The 23,425-nt window shown below is 36.9% G+C and overlaps 1 protein-coding gene across 5 annotated transcripts in view; it reads right to left on the reverse strand.

The window, feature by feature from the left end:
• CDC42BPA (CDC42 binding protein kinase alpha) overlaps positions 1 to 23,425 on the reverse strand; it is a 180,341-nt gene that overhangs the window by 46,513 nt on the left and 110,403 nt on the right. For 3 of the 5 annotated variants that reach the window (XM_063391149.1, XM_063391145.1, XM_063391148.1), the window contains exons 13-18: positions 19,718 to 19,851; positions 17,871 to 18,113; positions 17,511 to 17,621; positions 13,467 to 13,714; positions 8,564 to 8,669; positions 6,683 to 6,807 (exon numbers count right to left, since the gene is read on the reverse strand). In XM_063391149.1, the coding sequence (XP_063247219.1) occupies positions 6,683 to 6,807; positions 8,564 to 8,669; positions 13,467 to 13,714; positions 17,511 to 17,621; positions 17,871 to 18,113; positions 19,718 to 19,851 (967 nt within the window). The remainder of the gene's footprint in view (positions 1 to 6,682; positions 6,808 to 8,563; positions 8,670 to 13,466; positions 13,715 to 17,510; positions 17,622 to 17,870; positions 18,114 to 19,717; positions 19,852 to 23,425) is intronic. The other 2 variants (XM_063391146.1, XM_063391147.1) reach the window with 2 other exon arrangements.

Raw genomic sequence — 23,425 nt, forward strand, 5'->3', positions numbered from 1 at the left:
TAAAAGTAACAGCGGAAGTCCAACCTGAGAACCACACAGAACTAATTCTTTGCTGCTTTGTGAAGTTCCATTAAACAATATCCATCACTAAGACAAAGAATGAAAATTAAAGAACTACCTATCACTACCTATTTGAATTTGAGACTGTGAGAAAGAAATCTTTCAACCTATTTTTAGGGAGTAAATTAAGACAAAATTCACAACCAATAATTCAGTTGTTCAGATAATATTGGAAGTCGTGGTTAACTTTACTGTACCAATTGACTATGAGAACTAGCAGTTAAACAGTGATGTTACTTCAAGAATTGCTAATTAAACAGGGAGAGTCTACTTTTAATGTTATTAAACAGCATAAACCAGAAGAGGCTCTCTCATCCACCGAGCTTGTTTTCTATTCAGGCATGTTTTCTGGGTGCAAAGACAACAAGGAGACATGCCTGTTTTCAGATTCTTTGATCATCAGTTACAAAGAAAGAACAACAACTTTCTGTGATTAATCACAACAGAAGGTTCTTTCTTCACTTTGCCTCAGGTGTTAACATAGAAAAGAAAGTTGCTAAAAAATTAACTCACTGAAACTAAATAACTTATGAAAAGTCTAAAACAAACAAACAGAAGAAACCCCAGCACCACCCCTCCCACCTCATTTCCTTACATGCCTGGCTCTAAACATGTTAATTTTGCCCACAGAAGAGCAATCTCAGTTCTGCAATCAAGCCTCATGCAAGGCCCTGAGCTGCCTCAGAGACCAGCAGGGTAGTACCACAGCTTGATCACAGTTAAGTCTATCAACTCCAGACACCAAAATGTTTAGGATGTGCTCTAAGTACAGAACCTCAAATAGCTGAAATAAAATACAAGAATAAAATACATGAGAATTAGCTTACTCCCGCTTCCTGATCTTTAAAAGTAACCCTAAACCTAAGTCTGTTGGACTGGAGATAAGAGTTCTCCAGATGGTTGATTTTGTCTTGCCATGACCTTCCAGCAGGAAGTGTTTCCCCTTCGTGCCTGTAAGGCAATGTACATTTTTCTGGTTGATACTATGGGGTTCATACACACAACTGAACATGGAAAAGGTGCTACTTGGAAGTTTACCATTAATAATAAAAGTTTCAACACAGATTTATGGTTAGTTGCCAGGAGGCAAGGAAGACAGGGAATACATACTCTGAAATGTAATGGGCAAGGGAGGAACTGAGGAGCTTTCCCACAGTGGCCTTAGGGCAAGATCACACTGCAAAAGCCCTAAGGCTAAATATCTGCAGGTTGTGGTGACTTTTGGGTGTGCAGTTTAAGGTTTATCTAGGGAAGACACACTACTGTAATACAGAAGAGCCAAAAGCAAAATTAGCAACCATTTTCCACAAATCTCACACCCAGCATAAAAATGCAAGCATTTATTGAGCTTTCTCTTCTTTGCCTCCTGATTATAATTTAGTTCATGAGGTAAGGAGGCATCTAGGAAAACCCTACATGTCTTGACTAATTATTAAAGTCAGTTGGAATTTTTATATTAATGAGTCACTGTTTTTCTCAGGGTACATCAGAACTTGGTGGAAGCAGCATATCAACTTCTTTTCCCATAACATTCTGGATGACACATTTTGACAACCAGATAAAGATTATCTGAGCCTACACAAACCACTTAGGCTGTAACAGTGGGCAAAAGATGTGAGAAGTACCTAAAGATGCTTTTTGGAGGTGGTGGGTGCATAATTAAATACACTGTAAAAAAGAAAAAAGCTTCAGCAGGAATAAAAAGAATGTGAGGTTCTCAAGGTGAGAGAGTAAGTTTTCCTGATGTATGAGGAGGGAAAGAGATTTAGGAATCAGCATTTAACTTTCTCTATTTAATGACACATAAAATCTTTGCAGAAAAAAAGGGTCCAATTTCTATGTCTAATTTTATGATGCCACACAGGAAGAATCCTGACGGAAGGTGAGAAAACACTTCAGTTATTTAGTTTATGGTGCACAGAACCCTCAGGTTCCAAATGCAGAAAAGCTGCACATGCAAAAACTTCAGACAGATGTTCCACAGATGAGCAGAAATCTAGAAAAATGAAAATATAAAGTAAATTTTTACAAATATCTGTACTTGAGGAAACCCCTCAAGCTCTAGAAGACAACAAATCAAAGCAGTACAATCTGGAACTGAGGTGGTTTTGTTGTCCACTAGATGGCAAAGTTCTCTCAAGAATGACGTATGTTATCAAAAATTATGTGGACCCAAGAGCACTTGGAGCTTTTCTGTTTGTTACTGTTTTGCTGGGGTTGTTCCATTTGGTTGGCTTTAAAAAACTAAAATGAAAGAAAAAAAGAGCAAGAATGGCAAGTTAACTCTTAGTAATGTTGCTCTCCTCATTTTGACAGAGAGCCCTAACAAGCACAGCAAGAACCCTAAGGAAGAAACGTTCTTCAGGTTCTACCCAGTCACTTTCTTTACTGAAAATTTGGATTAACTGCTCTGTTTTCAATAGAACTGCCCTTGCAAGCTTAGTTCCTTAATGCAAAGAACCCAGAAGAGCATTATGGTACAAATTCCTGTAAAATTAAATTTAACTTTTTGGTTTCAGCCAACATGCCGACAACCTTCACGTGACCACTGGCTGCTATGTGTATGTATTTTACAATACAAAATGGACCCAGAGGACTAAAGAATTTTACTCAGCAGAAGTGGTCTTAACACCCTGGGGTCTTACACCAAGCTCTGTTTAACCTGATTTAAAAGCCCCAAGGAAACCTGAGAGTCATGACTCCTCTAGTCTCTCAATGCTTTTAAATTTCTGTTGTTGTACCAGTATGCTCAAAGTCTCCAACTTCATTTTTAATTTTTCCCCTGGTGTCTCCAATAAAATCTGTTTTTTAAAAAGACTTGTTTAAAATTTTTTAACATTTTCCTCTGCTCCCAAGCCCTGAAAGTTCACCCTGCCCTCCAGAATTTCTGTTTTTAGAGAGAATTAATTTCTGACTATTCTTACCTCAAACACAGCAAACACAGAATTTTACATTTTGAGTTTCTTAACAGTTGAATGTGCATGGAATTTTTGCTATATTTTGTTCACATTTTGTGAACATTTGCGTGCTTTTTTTTCTGAGAGCACACTGATTTTAAAACAACCAAAAATCCCCCAACCCAAATTTCAGGGCTTTTAAAGGCTTGATTTAGTTTAGAAGTGTTGGGAGGGGGTAATTGGTACTTTTTTTTGCTTTTGGTGGTGGTTTTGTGGTGGAATTTCTTTTCAATGAAATCAATTATGATAAAACCAACAATAGTACCAAAAAATCAGACTGATAAGGAAAATATTAACTAAATAGTGTGGTAAACAACTGTGACAGCTTCTGGGCAGGTGAATCTAAGCCCAACATCCATTCTAGAGGTAAAAGAGGTAGGATTCAGCTCATCCACATAAACACACTCAACAACACAGAATTATCCATCTGATATGAATTGTGTAGGCTTCCTTTTCAAGCTGTGGTGAGTAAAATAGACTTCTGGAGTACTAGTCATGGAATTTATTGAGTTGTATACCTTAGGACTTCTACAACTAGGTTACATTAATCCCTCCCAAGTCAAGATTCTTGCCAAGGATGCTGAGAATCAGTACCAAGATTTCCAGCGACCTCCTTTCTGCACAGCACAGAACTACAGTACCACGGCTATTTAAAATATTCCTTTTTAAAATGACTGCATTAACCTCCAGCGCAATTAATCTCCTTCCCATCTCCCATAGGAAAATTTATTGCCAACTATAAAAGCCTCAATATTTCTTACTCTTGTCAAGGAATGATGAGTGATTTGGCTAATATAAACTCGTCAATATAATAGCTCCATTAAGGCTGAATGATCCGTGAGGGTTTGTTGAGTTCACAATACAATTTGCAGTGAAAGTTTGATACAAGTGTTTATATTAAAATATTGCCTTGTTTATGGTATCTTAAGATAACAACAGCAAGATTAGAAGGTTTTCATACATTATTCCTAAAGATGCAATAAAGCAGAGTAAGAAACCAGGGAAAGGCTAAAGGGAATATGATAAACCATTAAAATTACTCACAAGTTATAAAATCTGAGAGAAACAGCAATTTAGAAGGGTCCCAGGAATCATGAAGAAAGCAACAAATCTTAAAATCTTAATCATCCAAAGTGTGAATACAAAGTGACTTTTTGAAAGTCATCCTTTAGATGGCAAAGCACTTAAAAGAATTTAGGGACTTCTTGGGCTTGTGTTACTCCAAACAGGGCTAAAACAAGTCCCTTGAACTACTACAGGCTGCTGAGAAAACTGTTTACAAACCCAGTAACTAATTCCATCTACTGCCTCCTATCCTTCCTGGATCACGGCACAAAAAGAACATGGCCATTTTTAGGAGGTGGAAATAATGCACCCAAAATACATATTTTAATGTAATACTGTGTGAGAAATCTGTTGAGTTTTGAAGAGGGAGCCCACAAATTCTTCCCTGCTTTGCTATCTCCAAGGCATTCCATTGTCACACTGAAGATGTGTACAGGTACAGACTTGAACTGCATGTTCCTCTGAGGAAAACACAGGTTTCTGACTGATTAAATAGGATTAGTTTTCTCCAAAATTAGGTGTGGGTTTTTTCTTTTAAAATATTTATAATAGATCCTTAAATACTTCATATAGCACCCATGTTCCCCAGAGAAGGGCCTAGTTTCAGTATGCAGTGCTGAATTCTAAGAACAGCAGATGGACATGACCAAATTATATGGGTAACACATGGAAAAATCTAAACATAACAAGGAAAAAATGTGACCTAAGATAAGGCCTCACATTGCTGAAAAAATCTAACATAAGCAGAGAAAAGTATGGAGGGAAAATTGAGATGTGTTTAGGATGAAAAACTGGAACCAAGCCAAACTTTTTAAATTCCTTTAATGTTTGCCCTCACTACTTCTATTTTTCCCATTTCACATAACTCTTTTAGTTCTGTACTATTTAGAAGACACTATATTATCATAAGGGATCAGTAAAATTGTGCCTGTCATTCAGAAAGTTAAGTCTTGCATGATCTTTTTTCACTAAGTATCTTCAGAGATAATAAAAAACTCAACACTTTTACCCTTTACAGTGACATCCCTAACATGAAAAATGCTTTATTATTTGCCTGAACCGTATCAGTAATACATCTTAAAATATTAAACACTCTCATAAAAATAAAGGAGAAGGTACATTCTTAATGGCTATTGGTACATTTTTACATTGTGTTAAGTGGAACAATCCACAATTAATTCTGATTTGTCTTTTCCTGTAACTGCTAAGTTATATGAGTGTTTTCACATGTAAATCTGAAAAATTGTGCTCGATCACCTTGGTGCAATATGACAGATAAGCACTACCTTAAAGCAATAAGGAATTTGAAATTATAGACTTGTCTCACTTGTTACCTTGATCTTTTTTCTGAATAAACATTTCCAGTTGGCCAGAAATTAAACATTGTTTAAATTACCAGTTAAATAATTTTTTTAAAATTTTTGTGATTCAGGTTGTCCACTGCTATCACTGTCATGAGAGATAAAATTTTAAAGGAACACACACGAAGTGGACCCTTTAAAATTTTTAACTTCCGTTACAAATACAATGCTTGAGACAAATTGGACTTTGTAAAACAGATCATCGTTACATACTTTTATGCAACAAACGTTGCTTAAAACACACTGGAAATCTGAGGATGACCCTTATGTCTTGCTATGTATTCACATGGCACTATTCAAAAGTCAAACTTCTCTATATCTGGATGACAAAGCTGAAAGAACATTACACAATGTCAAACTGGGTTTCTCTAAAACAATGTTTCCCATTTGTGCCTGGACACAACAAATTAGATTTTTCCGCTAAGACTAGACAGAAAAAACAGAGGGAGGGAATAATCAATGAGAAACACAAAAATACTAGTATATCATTATGAAGTCTTCATAGAAGTGGATGATCTGTAAAATAAAATGTCTGAAAATGAACTGGTTTTGTAGATATGAAACACTGCAATGGGCCATTAAAGGTGGGGGAGAGGTGAGGAGAGACAAACAGGCATGAAGATGGAAAAAAAAGATAGACAAGAAACTTACAATACACAATCTTTTTCTCTTAATAGTCTAAACCTTTCTTCTTCTCTTTAATTTACTAAAATTGGACAGAAGATTCTAGAAAGATAACATCATTATTTAGCAAAGTACCATTACATACATCACTTGACTGGCTTTGTGGTAGTCTCAAACACTCTCCTTGTAAAAAAGATCACATAAAAGTTGCACTGTATTTGTTTCATTCTGCCACATGCCAAGCAGATGAAGGAAATTAATGCCGAGACAAAAACACTCAGCCACTGCTTTTCCCAGGCTTGTTCCCTCTCGGAGGCGTGAGCTCAGCACATGATTCCTTTCAGCATTCTTCCATAGCCACAAGCCACACCCAATGGCCATGATTCTCCTGCACTTTGAAAAGCTCTGTTTGGTGAGACACTTTCGCTCTTAAGGAGGAACACAATTTTCTGCATTTGTATATTATTAAAATCTCAGCCAAAACCCCAGCAGAATCCCAGACGGGTGTGAGGTTTCACCTCAGCACTTCCAAGTGCCACGTGCAAAGACAAACTCAGCACCAGCCCCACCACACACTGAGGGGTTGCTGTCATACCATGAGAGTAGAACACTCACCACTGGATGATCTCAGTGATCTGGGCCTCCCAGTGAGCCACGGACTCCTTCTTATCAGCCAGGTCTCTCATCTCTTCCTCCAGCTGCCGATTATTCATACTCAGCCTCTCAAACATGGCGGTGAGCTGAAGGAGAATTTAAACAACTCATTAAAAGTATGAACTGCTGTGACTCCATCTCTGTGCAGACTCAAACCCACATGTTCTCCTCTCCCACACCTTGCATCTGCTTTAGAAAGTGGTATGGTCATCACAATAAACACCATGTAATGATAAAAGCCACAATCTCTTCTTATGTATAACCTTAGCTGTACTGAAAAGACACTTTTAAGGACTTGAAAAACGTTTTTACTCTACCAATTTAATGAGTTTTCTGAGAATTAGTCTCCAAATACCTCTAAAACTCCTAGAAGGTTTCTGCTTTGCACCATATACATGTGGAATGTTCTGTATAGAAACATCTAAACTGGAAGAGCAAAGCACAGGCATAAAAATTGTTATGGCTCAGATAAGATTGTTGAACCTCTCCCTTGTTTAGTAAGTGTGGAGAGAGAGACTGAACAGGCATGAGACAGTGCTGAGATTCTCCAGGTGTCTCCCATTCCCTTATTTTTCGTTTGACTGACTTGTAGACAGGGAAATCGACATTAAATGCACATCTCTAAGTACAATATGCTATACCTAGCAATTAACCTCTCTCATTCAAATTGCTGCCATTCATACAGGCACATTCTGCAAGACAAAAGCCACAGCTAACCCAAGCTGGTATTGGGAACTAAACCTTTATTATGTTAAGTAATTATTCAGAAAGTCAAATTGGAATCAGAGACAGATAGACTTTACAGGAAGGCCCGCTTAGGAGAATGAAATCTCAGGTGAAAGCTTCTTTTAGTACTGAAATATATTAACAATTCAAAATTATAGAAGAATGGCAAATTTAAAATCTATTTTGCTTTTTACTCCAAATATGAATAACTCCACACCCTATTTATCATTTAAATAGGCTTATAATTTAAATATGGCTACTTATTATATGTCATTTGACAAGAAAAATACAAAGGTAATGGGGGAAAAGAGAGGGAGAGCAGAAAAACTATCAAAGTGACTAGGCTCTTTCTTAGTTTTCTTGGACTAAGCCTACTATAGACATATATATTGTCTGTCCCATACTGGTATGAAAATATACTGTAATTTGAGCACAGACATGCAAACGTGCTTACTTTGAAGAACACTGTGCTTTCATCATATTTTTAGAAAATCTAAGGCATTACTAAAGGAATAGACAAGTTTAGCAAGACTTGGGATAATGCACAACGAACTTGAATAACCCGTCAAAATGAACAATAAAGAGACAATCCAAATGCACGAATCATAATTATTTCTTGCTCAACACACTTCAGTTAATATGCCTTATCATTTGTATTTTTTTAGTATCTCAGAGTAACACTTAATCTCAAAGGGTAGGAGGGCCCCTGGTATCTCAAACGATTGACATGCAAATGTACTCTAAGTAATCACATCATTAACAACGTACTTTTATATTTGGGTCATACAATGAAATAATCCTTTTTGTTGGCTTACAGTGCTGTCTAGCATTAATCTTACCAAAATGTAAGACCATCTAATTCCATTTCCACACATAAACACTCATATATGCATATATATATATATATATATATATATATATATATATATGCACATGCATTCTCAAGTTCAGATGCATGTAGATACTCTATATCTAATATTAATCACCAATTTTTTGTGCAACATCAGTTTCTGCTTTCAGTTAAGGGTTAGTAATAATCAATGCAGCTCCATATTGTCCAATTTGTACACAGCATACAATAGTTGTAAATTCAGGGCTCAACTAATCAGCACTTACCTTATCAAGTTCATTCGTAAGTTTTTTGTTTTCCTCTGTCAGCAGAATCTTTTCTCGTTCATACTTTTGTTTGAACTCTGTTTCAAATTCCTCTCTTTCACTTTGGCTAAGAAATAAAGTGAAGCAGAATTAGAAAGTTTTCTATTCTAACTCACCCCATTATTCATTTAAACACAAAGAGATCAATGCACACATATGTTGAAGGGAAGTACTACACTGATAATAGCACAGATTATTAAAATTAAGCAGTTTAATATACCACCATTTTAGGACTGAACGCCTGTTGAATTTTAGAGTTAGTACAGAATCCTTCAGTACAAAATTAACAGAGCTTCACCAAGCCAATGTTTATCAACCCACTTATACAAATTTTATTCTTCAGATGTATCCTTTAAACAATGAGCAGCTGTAATCCTGCAGACCAAAGCATGTGTTGACACTGTAACATGCTCAGGGCACATTCTCAGCTCACATGAACATTATTGTAACACATGCATTTCTATCATTCCAAGTTTCACACAGAATGACAGGCAAAAATGACCTCACATGAAACCAGAGCATACAGAAGCTAAATCCGAGCACTTGGGGCTGGGTCTCTGATGAGAAAAGCTGATAGTCTTTGGGCAATGTAGAACAGCACAGAAGTCATATCTGAACTGTTAATTCGGGTATCATATACTCACTATGAGCAAAAGTGGATGGATAACTTACACATTCCTAATATCACCACATTCGACAGCAAATTTGGACCATTCTTTCTGAGAAAGTCTCACAGTAGCTGTTTCCCCCAAACCTTCCCTTCTCCCACAGATGTAATTCAGTAGATGAGAACCTCTGGCTAATTCTGCTTAATATCAACTTTGATCTTGCACAATGAATGTGAGAACCTGAAAACAAACGAAGCTGCAGGCTCTCTGCCAGAAAACCCATGGAATTTCCTTCAAGTGGTGTACAGCAATGTTTTACATGTGTAACTCCCACCTTATTTCTACTGTTTTCAGATTCACTAGCCTTGCACCTTGTATCACCTTTTTACCAATTATTTGGGTCACTGGCAAAAAGTTCATCAGTGGATTGACAGAACTATACAATAAAAGCCACAGATATAGAAAATATCCACTCAGCAAATACCACTGTCCAGTCTGAAACGACTTGAAAAAGTGTCCAGTAGTAAAGGTTAAATCTGTAAAAATAAAATCCAGGGGAAACCTTGTCTTGAGCACTGCAATTTTTTTTCTAGATATTGATCAGAATTTTACACAATGCAAGCATAAATTACATTCTAGTTTCTTTTTCTGAGATGCACAACTACTACAGCTTTGCATAATTGAGATAACATCCTCCAAAGATGAGAAACGTCAATGGTTGCAGTGAACCCAGTTAATAGCACTGCTGGTTTGAATTTTTTACTCTTAATTTGAAATTCATTTAGTGCTTCAACCACTCTTTGAAATGTAGTACATATTAGACTCCTGGTGAAATTCAATGTTGCAGGCATCCTTTGAAATACAACACTACATCCTAGTAAAGTTACATACTACCTCACTGTTTAAATGCCAAGTTTGAAATTTGCCACCACTCCTTTTCTGTATCAACAGATTCCATGCATATGATGAGCAGTGTAGGCAAAAGGCAGGGAGAGATTAAAGCATTGCCTGTCATAGGAATTAATAAAAAGTCCTGCTTCTGTTTTCAAGGCATAGATTCAAAGCTAACTTTGTAGACAGAAGACCAAATTAACTTTTAATGAATTTCTTTTACACAGCTTTCATGGATTTGTTTAGGATTTTTTTTCTGTATTTGTTTAAAATTTATTCCTTTAAGGCTTTAGGGCTCAAAGCAGCCATAAATGGCAGTGGATTAAGGATGCTATGGATTAGTGGAAGAGCCCAACATATTTGTAATTTTCTATATTTTACATTCTTAATTCAGCTGGTGATTGTCATTATCCCAGTAAGTCAGAGTGCTACAGTATAATACAGAAGTGAAGATAAATTTGAAACAGAGGAGAATGTGGTTATAATCCATCTCACCCAAACAGCGACTCAGCAAACAGCAGAACTGTGACAGACTCCATAAGTGTACCTTGGACAGGCAGCTAGATCAAAATCATGCTTTTGCTTTGAAGCCTGGCATCCTCCTCTCCCATCAAACTTCTTCTCTCATCTAACACTTAGCTATGTGTCTCCTCTTCAAGTTAAGAAAGTACACATGACCCAGCTTTCTTTTTATCAGTAAAACGGCAGCAAACCACATGCAAGCAATGTGAAATACTGCTTTATGGTAGGATTTTGTCACTCCAGTTCTTTATTGCATCTATACCAAGTGGCCAAATATTTTATCTTACTGCTTTGAAACCAAGAAAAATAGACCTGAAACAAACACCAGTCTACAGGCTTCTTTATATCACACAATTTAAAACCAGCAAATGCTGTTCTATAAATCTTTATAAATCCATCATGAAATGACAGGCCTAAAAGGAGTTTCTACAAATGTAATTTATTTTACACTGCATCTTCTTCTGAAATATTTCCTAATGGCAATTCTAAGAAATGGAATCTTGTGCTACACAGATCACTGGCCTGATACTGTGTTCCTCTGCTTCCAACTTTAATAGCATATAGTTTATGAGACTGCAGCAAAGTGCAATCATTTGGTACAGGAAGGTAATCTCTCCCTTGAAGACTTATGCTTTTGAAACAGCAGAAGTTAGAAAGCTTAAAATTGAAGGAAACAAAGAAAAATATCTATTTTAAAAGGGCAAAACAAAAACCACCAATGTGCAAGTTACACAAAAATCTACATACAGATTTTGTCAAAGCTCTTACTGATCCTTGCTTAGAATAACCTGTGTAATTCACTCCTCTTATACAGTAATACAGCCACATCCTCTTACCAAGATCTTTTTTAATATGCACTGAAGATTATTTTTAGACTACTAAAATATTTTTGCCAAACTGTATAAGCACACTTCAACTCCACACCCACCCAAGCCTATTGTTGGAATAATTCCACTTATTTCAGCACAAAGCCTCCAGGTGCTTCCTTTTTCAGTGCTTACATTCAACACCTCTCTACTGGAAGACTCACAAAAAGGTTTTCATGCCAGAGTACAAAAGCTAAAAACAATATGGATAAGCAGAAACAGAAAATCTATGTTCTTTTAAGGAAAACTACCAAATATTGAGTAGCAACAGCGATTCCTGCATTCCTAATGCTTAAACTTCTCTTCTAAATTGCAGAAGTCAAACCACAGCATAACTTGAACAGGGCACTTCTGCCTTTCCGTGGAGCCCTAATGCTGGCATGAGATTTTGCTGATTTGTTTAACAAAAGACAGATAAGATCAGGCCTTTACCAATCACTAATCGTGTGCTTGGACACCTGCCTTAACATGAAGCTGCATCCCTTGCCATGAGGAGCCAAGTGTCAGATGCTGGTTATGTGACATATTTCTGCTCACGCTTTAAAATGTTGTCTTAAACAAATGCTTGAAACACAGAAACGTGGTTATGACAGCACTCACTGTACATGTGTATCCAGTTTTTTTATTTGTTTATAGAGAGAGACCGGACTGAAAGAGAGTTTAAGAACCAGCTAGAATGGACATCTAGTTAGAATATCTGCAGCTGTACAACATTAGAATTTGGAAAGAAGTTTTTGGTGTGATCATTGCTTGAAAGTACGATCCTTACAAACATTTTAACCTACAGAAAGAAGTATTCATGATACTTTATTGAATAGTCCTCCTTCTGAGACACTGCTGAAGAGTCATACCATTACTTTTGTATTTTACAAGACAGAATAGCCTTTTGTGCATTTGTAACTCATCGGTCAGCAAGACCATTAAGTTGTGTCACAATGAAAACTGGCTGCTGAGGCAAATTTTGCCTCTCCACCTAAAATAAAGTAGCAAACTCCTGTGCTGTTAGTAGGTCCAGCCTACTGAATAGCTGCATGCTAGGAAGAAACAGTTCATGCATTACATTCTAGGCTGCATGATTTATAATCCCTGCTGAATACAATTTACTAGAGATACAGCATTTCCAACTCTATTTGCATAAACCTTTTGAAAAAATTGTATTTAATCTACTACTTATATTTAAAGATCTTGCTAGCTTGCTTAGTTTGGCTAAGCTCTCAGCAGGGACTTCTCCACGGTTTCTCTCACCTGCCATCTTGCTACAGCAGCAAAAAGACCCATCTATATTAGTGTCTATAAAATATTCTGAAATTTTTATGAATGAACATGAGCACGTTCAATTTATAACTTATTCCCACTACTACACCATGCAACAGAAAAACTTGTTTTTATTGATGAATGCCTCTAGGAACAATCTCAAGGCCAGTTATAAGCTCCACCATGTGGGAGAGAAAAAAAGCAGGTCTGACAAATGACCATGTCAGAAGAGATAAAGCAGCTTACGCCCACAGTAGTCTGCTGTCTGATGTGAACACTGGATGGAACCCAGCATGGATTAGCCTCAGCTCACATAAAGTGCCTGTTCCTGTGCTGGCAGAAATGTAAACAATACTTGATCTCTAACACATTAGTTTTGCATCAAAAGATGAAAATACCAAATAAAAGAAAGATGTTGAAAAACTGTTTTGAAGTGCAACATAAGCTTCAGGGGTCAACTTACCCCAAGCTGCAAGTCTGTAACTCAAGTTACACACCTTGGAATGGTCGGCCAATAAAACAATTTTGGTGCAAAAGTAACTGTTTCAGTACTAGGAAGCAGAGGTTTTTGTTCTGTTTTTAAAGGTGACAGTTTTCAACCCTGGCATCAGCTCAGCCAAAATGCAAAGGTCTGGATTACACTCAAGGAAGAGACAGTGTGTTTGGAACAATAGTAGGAGATTTCAAAGGGTTAGAAAAAGGTAAATTTCATACAATACTCACTTTTCTCTTCTGGTTTTCTCTAACTTGTCTTTCAAAACCATGATCTCCTTCTTGAGGGCAAGCTGCTGGCTCTCTGCATCTCGCAGTTCTTTCTTCAGACCTTTTATTTCATTAGCATGCATTATCTCACGTTTAGATAGTTCCTCTTCATAGAAAACACTCTTCTTCTCCAGGTCTGCCTTTAATTTAGTGATCTCTTGCTGGTGTTCTATACTGCTCACCCCGGGTGAGCGACCAACCTGTTTTTGCTAAAATAAATAGCCCCAAATTAACACTCAAGAATGCTGAAAGTGATGCTTAATAACAACTCAATATTCCAAAGCCTTTGTTTAGAAATATCCCATTAGAGCCTGGAGTTAAACACATCTATCTCCATTTTTTTCAAAATTTTTAAGAGCGTAAATCTGAATGACACTATTATTTTGTTATTTAAGTGCACTAATAGTTTTCAAACCATTGAAAATTTGATCATCACTTTAAATGCCTCTGGTCACGTTCTGACTCCACTTAAATGAAGTCAGAAAATGACCACAGAATTAAAGATTTTGATGCTTCCACTCACACAGTTGACAGCAACAAGTTCAAGCGACTTTCAGAAATGCAGAGTAAAAACTAGGATATACAGTTAATATATTCTGAAGGACAAATAATTCCTGGAAAAGCTATACTAAGACAAGCGGAGGCTTAACTGAAGGCTGAAGTCTTAGCTACAGAAACACTATATGGGTTGTATCAGTCAGGAGGGAAACTTCACCTCTTTTACTTAAATTGACCATTTCTATCATAGTGGATTAATAGGAAAAACAAGCTTTAAACAATAAGAGTAATTACTTCACTTTTCGCAGTTTCATAGCTCTCTTAGTGAGGTCTTCTGGCATTTCAATAGTCCTTACACACTGCTTCAGGATACAAACACATTTGCACCAAATGCTGCACTCACTAAACTCATTGTCCTGCCATAACATAGAGGAGGAGCAAGATCAGGTTCAACAGGAGATAGTGGCATGACATGCACTGAAATCCAAGTATGGAAATAACTTTTTAATGTCAACATACGGACAACTTGGTTTAGAATTTCTTCTGGTTTTTAAAACACGTAATTAAAGGTATTCTAAGAAAAAGGAAATTCATAAAAACTCTGTTTTGAGAAACTGCAGGTAACTGGAAAACCCACTTTCTTATGGTGACTGTGTCACATCTTCCCAGGGACTGGAAGTATTTTGTTAATCATACCTCCATTCTTACCATGAGATGTTAAAAACCTCTCAGTCACCTTTAATTTGGCATGGCTTGGGGTAATTTTCTTTTGCTGATGTATGAAGAGGCTTTAAGAGCTAAATGCCATTGTAGAACATTCCAATGAGCTGAATTTGACAAATTCTGTGAGAAAGCTGGGCCTTGCTGTTTGTGTCAGCAAAAAAACTGCAAAACCCCCTACATGTATGAGGCAGAGATGTGCTGCTACTGCACTGTTTTCTCTAACTCATGAAAACAACCATCTGTTTTGATCTAAGAGTAAAATCCTGCCCTTAGGATGCAGAATGATAAACTGGAGAAGGAAGATGCCATCCTAACAGGAGATGCTTTGGAGAAAGAAGGATTTTTTTAAAAAAAGCAAGCATAGGAATTTTCTCTCATGCACAGCTATGGAACTTGTTTGTTACTGCCCAACATCCTGAGTTGTTCACATATGCAGGGTAATGGAGCACAGAAAAAGTTTAGGCTTTGCATCATCCTCTAAAATGCTTTAGTGGAATTACACATTTATTGCCCCAATGGAAAGATACTATTCCAACCATAAGAGAGATGGCGCAGTAGAAGAGAAAGCTGAATGGTATCGAACAATGGCTTAGGGAACTAGAGAGATATAGTAAACAGAGAATACACTTTTAATTTATGTGAGCACATATTCCAAATAGATGTTTTCACACATGCCTATTTCAAATGGACAAATGATGCAACGGAGACATAATGCATCTCCTGGCACACTGACAGCTGCTGTTTAATGCACCACTCTTGGCTAACAGAGCACACTGCTGACTGAGTCTGATTTTACTGAAAATCTGAATACATGACATCCACAGGACCCTCTCTGCCCACACACTTCACTGACAAGTTTGCAGAACCCCAGCAAGTGCTGCAGCACCTGGCTGGACAGAAGGCACACTGCCTTCTTCCCAACAGGCTCTTCTTCATCCATGAACTCTCTAACCTTATCCTTTACCACAGCCTCTACTCCTTTCCTGAGGAAGCTGCACCCAGTCCTCTGCACCTCCCCAGATGATCTGAATGAGAGCTACAGTGGCACAGTGGGCTGCCTGTAAGAAGCAGGTTCACATCTTGGCCAGCAGCTCTGTTCTCATTTAAGTTCCTTCAGAACTCCCTCAGGTGACTTCACATCTGACTCACCTGCCAGCTCTCCTGCTTCCTGCAATCATCCCAAACACATCCAGCTCCTCTGCTCAGCCTGCTGCAAAGAACAAGCTGTGTGGCAATCTCCCCTCCTTCAGCAGTGAAGTCTGACACACCAAGGACTTGTGGAGCATTTTTGGTCACAGCTCCATTAGCTCAGAGATTGCCCTTTCCAACCCCAAGCAGCCCCATGAGTTTCTTGAAGTTTTCTATGTTGGATTTAAAGAACTATCCACAATCACTCTGAGCATCCTCTGCAAAACGCTTCCTAAATTCTCTTCATTTAGCTCTCAACATCCTGTTTACTCTTAACCTTCCATCATTTATGGTCTTTTCTATTCTCCTCATTTGGAGAAACCTTCCTTTCTTCTTTAAATACTTGCTTTTGTGTAGGAGAGCTCCCTGAATTTGACTAGGGAGCCACGCAGAGCTTTTACTGAATGGACAGTGCAGTATCACAACAACCACACATGATCCCAAGTGTGCTTACTGAATTGTAAAATATTACCAAGAAAGCTAAAATTCTCGTTTCCTCCTCTGCCAAACTTGCCCTGGTGTTATAAATCAGCGTATAATTTATTCTCAACAGATCTCCCATAAATTCTTCTCGCCTCTTAAACTGTCATACAAACTCTTTGCTGGTGGGGAAGATCCATGGAAGCAGAAGAAGCACATGTTAATTTTCAGGTAACAATCTGAATTCACAGAAGTAGAAACTTTATTAATCCAAATTTCATATTGAATGGATTTCATTATTTTCTTTTAGCAAAGGAAGGCCAAATTGAAGAATATTTGCAAAAAACTACCAAATTTTCTGTGCCATAACTTAATGTTCACAAATGTCCCAGAGAATTCTAATGAAAAAAGACTTGGTTGTTCATTTAAATTAAGACCAGATTAGGTCTTATCTCACATTTTGCCCAAAAAGTTTAGAATTACCCTACTGCACAAAACATTTGGAACAGGATTTTGCTGTAAATGAAGAGCAATCCACATAAGTAAATTAAAAACTTTCTATTCAATTTTTGAGAAAGCCTAACTTCTCTTGGGCACTGCATAAAAAGCTAAATCACAGGATAAAACAACAGTCAACATTCTTGACTGCCTAAATTTCTTCTTTTAAAATCACATGCACATGTGAGCAATCTCATCAATATAAACAAAGCCTTCATGGTCAATGCTGTTCTTGGGAAAAAATGCCTCATCTTCTGGCTGAGAGGCAGAATGTGCTAAAACTGCTCCTTTATGGTTACATCAGTTGACATCTATTGTGCAGGAAACATGAGGAACAACACAGCAGACAGAACACCTATACAGAAACATGCCTAGATTGCAGGTTTATCTTCAAATATTCAACCATCCTATGCTAAAAAAAAGCTTTTAACAGGCATAGTTAAACAAAGTATTAATGGAAGCAATGTGGTGAGACATAGCTGATTATTAAGGAATAGCACATCAGGCAAATGTTCATTTTTCTGAGCAGTAATGCAGTGCATGCCTGTGTTAACATTCAGCGCCAAGTGAAGTGACAGACTGACAAAACCCTTTTGTCCTACATCTGAAAGCAATCAGACAGATCCAAGTCCTAGTTGACTAGTAAGTTTGCAGGTGTTAATATCAAAACAGACTAACCTTTAGCCCTTCTACTTCACTTTCCAACTGTTTAGAGTACTGTTCACTCCTCTCTCGCAATTTCCTGTCTTTGGATGCCTCAGCAGCTGCAGCTTCAGCTTGGACTTCCAGCTACAAAAGTACATACGTTTTTAATAGATAGGATTCTGTGGGGTTTTTTTCCAAAATCTATTGATGTTTTTCAATATAAGAGAGAAATCTTCAGTACCAAACTGAACACTTCAAAGTCTTAGAAAACAAAATCAATACTGTTTGAAACAACAGACAAAAGGTTAAAGATTTACAAATTTAAAAAAGTACTCAGAAAAACCTTACATATAACTTTATTCATAGAGTCTAAACAGTCTTCTCACCACTTACTTCTTTTTTAAGTCTCTCTGTTCTGCGTAACTCTTGCCTTAAACTTTCTACTTTTTGCATCACCACTTCCATTTCTTCCTCCTTATCTCGGAGCTGGCGGGCAAGCTTTTGTTTTTGAGAGTGCAAGTCTGTCAGCCGCTCGTTCATCTCTGAGAATTCCTGCATTGCCAATTTCCGCTGGCTGTGTGCATCTTTCAGCTCTTTGGCTTGGGATTTTAATCTGTCACTAGACTCTGCCAGTTCCTACAGTTTAAAAAAAGAATTAAGTAATAAACCTAGAAAGCTACAAGGCCAATTCTGTCTTTGGATGCGCATCTAACACCTTCTCCACAGCGAAAAGAAACTACATATTCTTTTTTATTTCATGGATGCATCTACAATACAGATTGCATGCCTCTATAAATAAGGAAAGAGGCATGCTTTATACTACTAGAGTTAGTAAAACTCTATAAACGTAAACCAAGCAGGAATCTACTCCATTATTACAGGTAAACACAATGGTTTTCAAGCACTTGCATTACAATATAAAAATACCTTGCTTTCTTAATGCAAAAATGTCATTAGATTGGTTTTTAAAAGTTACTTAAATAAATTACAAGAATCTCAAGTACTAAATTATTAAAATTGAATGGAAGACTCTGCTCTATGAAAATTTTTACACAAGAAACTTTTGAAAACTGGCCTGCAATGACAAATAGGATTTCCATACACTGTATCTCAATATCAAATATCAGAGAAAGTTCTAGGCAACAAAACACTGCAGTGACTAAAAGCAATATAATATAACTATACTTTTCAAAGAACCAGCATGAAATAACACTGCTAGTGCAGTGATAACTCCACACCACAATATCTTCACAAAGCTTGCTGTGCCCTAGATTTGTGCCACCACACTACCAATGAGGGTTTAAATAGTTCAATAATGTTCAGTCAAACCAGAGCAGAAAAAGAAGTGAGGAAAAGCAAATTCCCAGATTAAAAAAAGACCAAAATGAGGAATTAATATTTGGCACTGCTGACATCCATGTAAATATAAAAATGTTTCTAAGGTTCTTAAAAAGATGTCCTAATCACTATGACTTGGTTTAGAAGAGAGATGGTCTTTCTGGGACAAACTGGCATTTCAAAATTTTAAGAGCTCTAAGGGTCAGAAGAAACAGTGCTAAACACAGCTGGCACAACAACTTCAGTGTGGACTCTAAAATACCAATACAATCACGATGAAAAACAGGTTTTATATATTTCACACCTGATTGCAGGTTGATTTAATAATGAATACAAAAAAGACCCAGGAAAGACAATATGTTATAAATAAGAAAATGAGGGATCAGGGAGATAGAGAAGAAGAAATAAAATACAGTATTCTTTAACTGTAGTTATTTCAAATTACTTTTCAATTTTCATACTTGGGCAATTTTTCACATCTCCCTTCTGGAAATATTTCTGTGGCACAGCCTTAATAACATATTCTTCACATTTTTTCACTGTTTCACCCATGCCTCATTCTAAATTGTCTGCAATAGTTCTTCTCCACTCTGTCTTCTAACCCCTATCATTATCACCTAAATGTGAAGCTATAAAACCTTTTTTGCAGCCACCATGCAATCTGGATTATGGAGTTGTTCACTATGTGGAAGCAATCACTTAGGGAGCGCCCAGCAGCCACAGAGACAACGTGTTAAATAACATCCTCCTCTCCAACAAAAAACGGCAGAAAGCTAAGTAGGTCATGCTACACACTTGTTATCTGCTCATTAGTTTTTACACTTTAAAGTTATTACAAGCAAAATGAACAAAAATAAAGCAGTCTTGAGGGTTTAGAACAGTTGCTGACAAAATGATTTTACCTTATTAAGATCTTCTCTCTCTTGCTTCAGCGTTCTGACTTGCTTCTCAAAAGCCTTTATTTGTCTGGAAGCATCATCCAACTCCCGCCTTGCAGTGCTGGCCTCCTCGAGCTGCTGTTCTAGCTGACCAGATTCTAGAAAAAGCAGCAGAACTCTAAATATTCTAAGGGAAAACTCATAATTCTAGAATAGCATAGCCTAGCTGCTTGAAGCCCCTTCAATATTTTTTCTAGGTTCCATTTAATCACAAAATAAGGCAATTCTTCTCTGACTTAGAATAGGGAGCAGGTTGTTTCAGCTGCCATTATCTGCTTTTAGGGGAGCAGAATGAAAGGTCACAGCTTGCTGGAAAACAACACAAAAATGATAACTTGTCTTCTCACATCATAACAGCCATGCTCTATACATAATTCTGTAATGTGTGCTTTAACACGACTTAGACGTTTGACTTTTATGTGCTGTGATGTAATATATAACACACCTTTTATTATACTGTAATTATAAACAGTCTCCCTCTCCTCCTCCCAATTTCCCCCAAAAAGAAACAGTAAAAATAACGGATCACTCAAGAGCTGGCACGCATTTTCCTGTCAATACTCTTTAAAACTAACTTCAGTTGATTTTACTTATTTCTAGTGTGAAAACCACTTGTTTTTATGTGATCTGCTTTATTACTACTATAAATAAAGGAGAACTATTGCAGCCAGTTTCTTACCAACAGCCAGTTATACAGTGACAGTATATTTCTATGGCACAGTTAAATAATGTCATATAATACCCTCAAATTCTACAAGAAAAACTGAAATGCATAAAATATGGCAACTGAAATTTTCTAGCAAGTGAATAGGGTTTTTTTTTGCCTCGTAGCCTTTACTTAAAAACAAGACTTTAAAGCAAGATATATAGGAAGGTAAGTTAATTCCAAGTTCTATGAAGTCACTGGACATTTTGTTTTTTATTTTAGTTGTGGGCAGGTCTTCAGACCACTTGTATTTACCCAAAGAACAGGAACCTATCTATACTCTTAATAACAGCCTTTAACTACATTTTCATAAATGTAACCCTAAGAGACTGGCTCTTGGAGAAATCAAATATAAAAACACATACATTTTAAGAGGGTTAATTTCTGAAATACAAGAATTTTATAAGCAAATTAATACCATTAGCTTATACCCAGAAAAATATTCAGTATTGTTTTAGTTCATTGACTCTTGTTTAAAATTTTAAAAGAATGCACTTAAATAAGAGAAGTAGCTCAAAGCCAGAAATTATTAACTGCCTCCCTTATGTAGTCTACTCTGAAGTCACCAGTGAAAAGAAAGTTTATATATGGCTCTGCTGAGCCAAGATAAATCCCTTTTCTGTGCATGAACTACTTTGTTCCATGGCTCTGTTTTCTTCTTGCATTGCTGCCCTTTACATATTTGGCAGTATTAAAGATTCCTCAAAGTTTTCTCCTATGTAACTTAGCGAACAAAAATTATAACTTTGACCTCAAAAATTGAAAGCATATGCTAGCTTGTCATTTCCTGGAAAACCAGATAGACAAGAAAAATGTATTTTTCTAAGCCCTCCTGGTGACACTCCTGAATTTGACAGAATTTTGAGTTCATTCTTTATTACCTTTTAAAGCAGGTGTTTACTCTTACAGTTTCAGAAAAGGCAATAAAACAGGTTAAAGAATATAACAAAAAGCTAGGTGTGACATATGTGCTGTAAATAGTAATTTACCATTTAACCACCCTAGTTGGATCTAACATTTTAGATAATATATGCAAACACTGACTGTAATACATTATTACATTACATTTAGTTGGACTAGAGATGAGCCCAAAGCATAAAAAGTTCAGCTCTGCACCTGAACTGAACCTTCTTAAAAGTTCATCAGATCTAGCAGAAAAATTAGATTTTCAAAAGGCTATCAGAAAACCCGGAACTACAAGCTCCCCTACATTTGGAAGCATTCAGACAAGGCCATCACCTGGTTTGTTTCTGTATTCTGCCATTAATATACTTCTAAAACCTATCTCAAACCCCCCATAAAATCAAGTAAAATAGAACATTCTCTTTTTATTTTATCAAATTTCCTTTTATTAGTAACAGCTTAAGGCACAAATGAGTGTTTTCTAACAAATGGCTGGATCAGACAAACATTCAAGTATATACTGGCAAAATTGTGTGGTGACTGGGGATGGGTTAGATGGGTATGCTGGGGAATGTTTCCACACTTTTAATTTTTTTTCATTACCAAAGGAAGTGATACTTTCAGCAATAAACTAAGTTGCAGCTCAATAGTAAAGAATAAAATATAATTTAAAGCTGATCCTAATGTTTTTCTGTGAATGACTGGTCTTATTCAAAAGCTGATCTTGTAAATGTTGCTTTTCAGTGGTCCCAAAGACACAAAACCTGATCTAAGGATTGTTGCAGAGAAGGGGGTTCTGATCATGTTGTCTTTATCCTCATTACAGCAGCGAGAGACATTTGGCTGGAGCAAAATTTCACAAAACCCTTTGTCCTGATAAAGTGCCAACATGGCATCATTCAAACCAGAGTGATCCTCCCTGAGCTAGCTAAGCCATGTTCCTATCCAAAAATAATGCCTATGGTACAATACAAAACTGCTGCATCACTCCAGAGCAGCTGTCCAACTGCGTATCTGTAATGAGCTTTTTTCAGACTACACAATTTTAACAGGCTGTAATCTATGTGCAGCACTCCTCTGTTCACACAGCTGTTCCTGCCCCATAAGGCAGCTGCAGAGCCTAAACACATCAAGTCAAGTGCCTGCAAGTTTAGTGCAAGTTACTCCTTCTGTGAGTGTCGCTGCTGGCATTCCTGACACTTTCAGGAACTGAATGAAGTCTTGTCACAAATACAAACCAGAACAAATGTGTTTTGTAGTTTCCTTCAACCTTTCTGGCTGTTTCTTTTTCCCTTGCCTTAGAGGGAAAGCCATGGATCTCTTTAGGCAAGATATGGACATATAATAGAGATGTATCTACTACTACTTGTGACTGATTTGTCACACAAAACGCAGACATTTTCCTATTTCTATAAGATTAATTGGTTTTTTCTTGCTGTTTCTCTGGTTCCAGACCTGATACTGAACAGTCTCTTGTTGATTTTCCTAAATAACAAAAGCCTTGCTGTGCTTCCTTTCCTTCTTTTTTTGAGATCTCTCTGTTCTCAGGATTCTATTTTAAAGACAGCATTATGGAGACATGTAGCAGGAGCCCTATGCTAGGAAACACCATGAGAGAAAACTCCCTTTAACTTAATTCAGGATATCAAATCTAGAATATTGAATACTAGCCTTTAAGGCAGGCTAAAAAGGTATTAGCTAAAGAGACAGCAAATTGGTTCACTCATAGCTATATTCAACATTGTGGTGCAATATAAGCCCTCCCTCTCAAAGTTCTCAAAACATGAATTGTCCAGAATCTGGGAAAGTAAGGCTGGAAAAAGATGGATCTTTCCCTAAATGTCTTTCATTGCCTCTGTAAAACACACATTCTGGCCTAACTAGATCTTTGCTTTTTGACTAGTTTTAGAGTCCTGATAAAAGGCAGCATAACATTAATTTAAAATATCAATCTTTTTAGCTGCACAGATTTCAAAAGCACTTTTGAACTTAAAGTACTGAGGTATTTGACAGCCAAAACCTTAGTTTTCATAAAATCTTCAAGAATTCTCAGAAGCAAAGAA

This window comes from Prinia subflava, chromosome 2 (genome assembly GCF_021018805.1).
Source record: "Prinia subflava isolate CZ2003 ecotype Zambia chromosome 2, Cam_Psub_1.2, whole genome shotgun sequence".
Classification (NCBI taxonomy): Eukaryota; Metazoa; Chordata; class Aves; order Passeriformes; family Cisticolidae; genus Prinia; species Prinia subflava.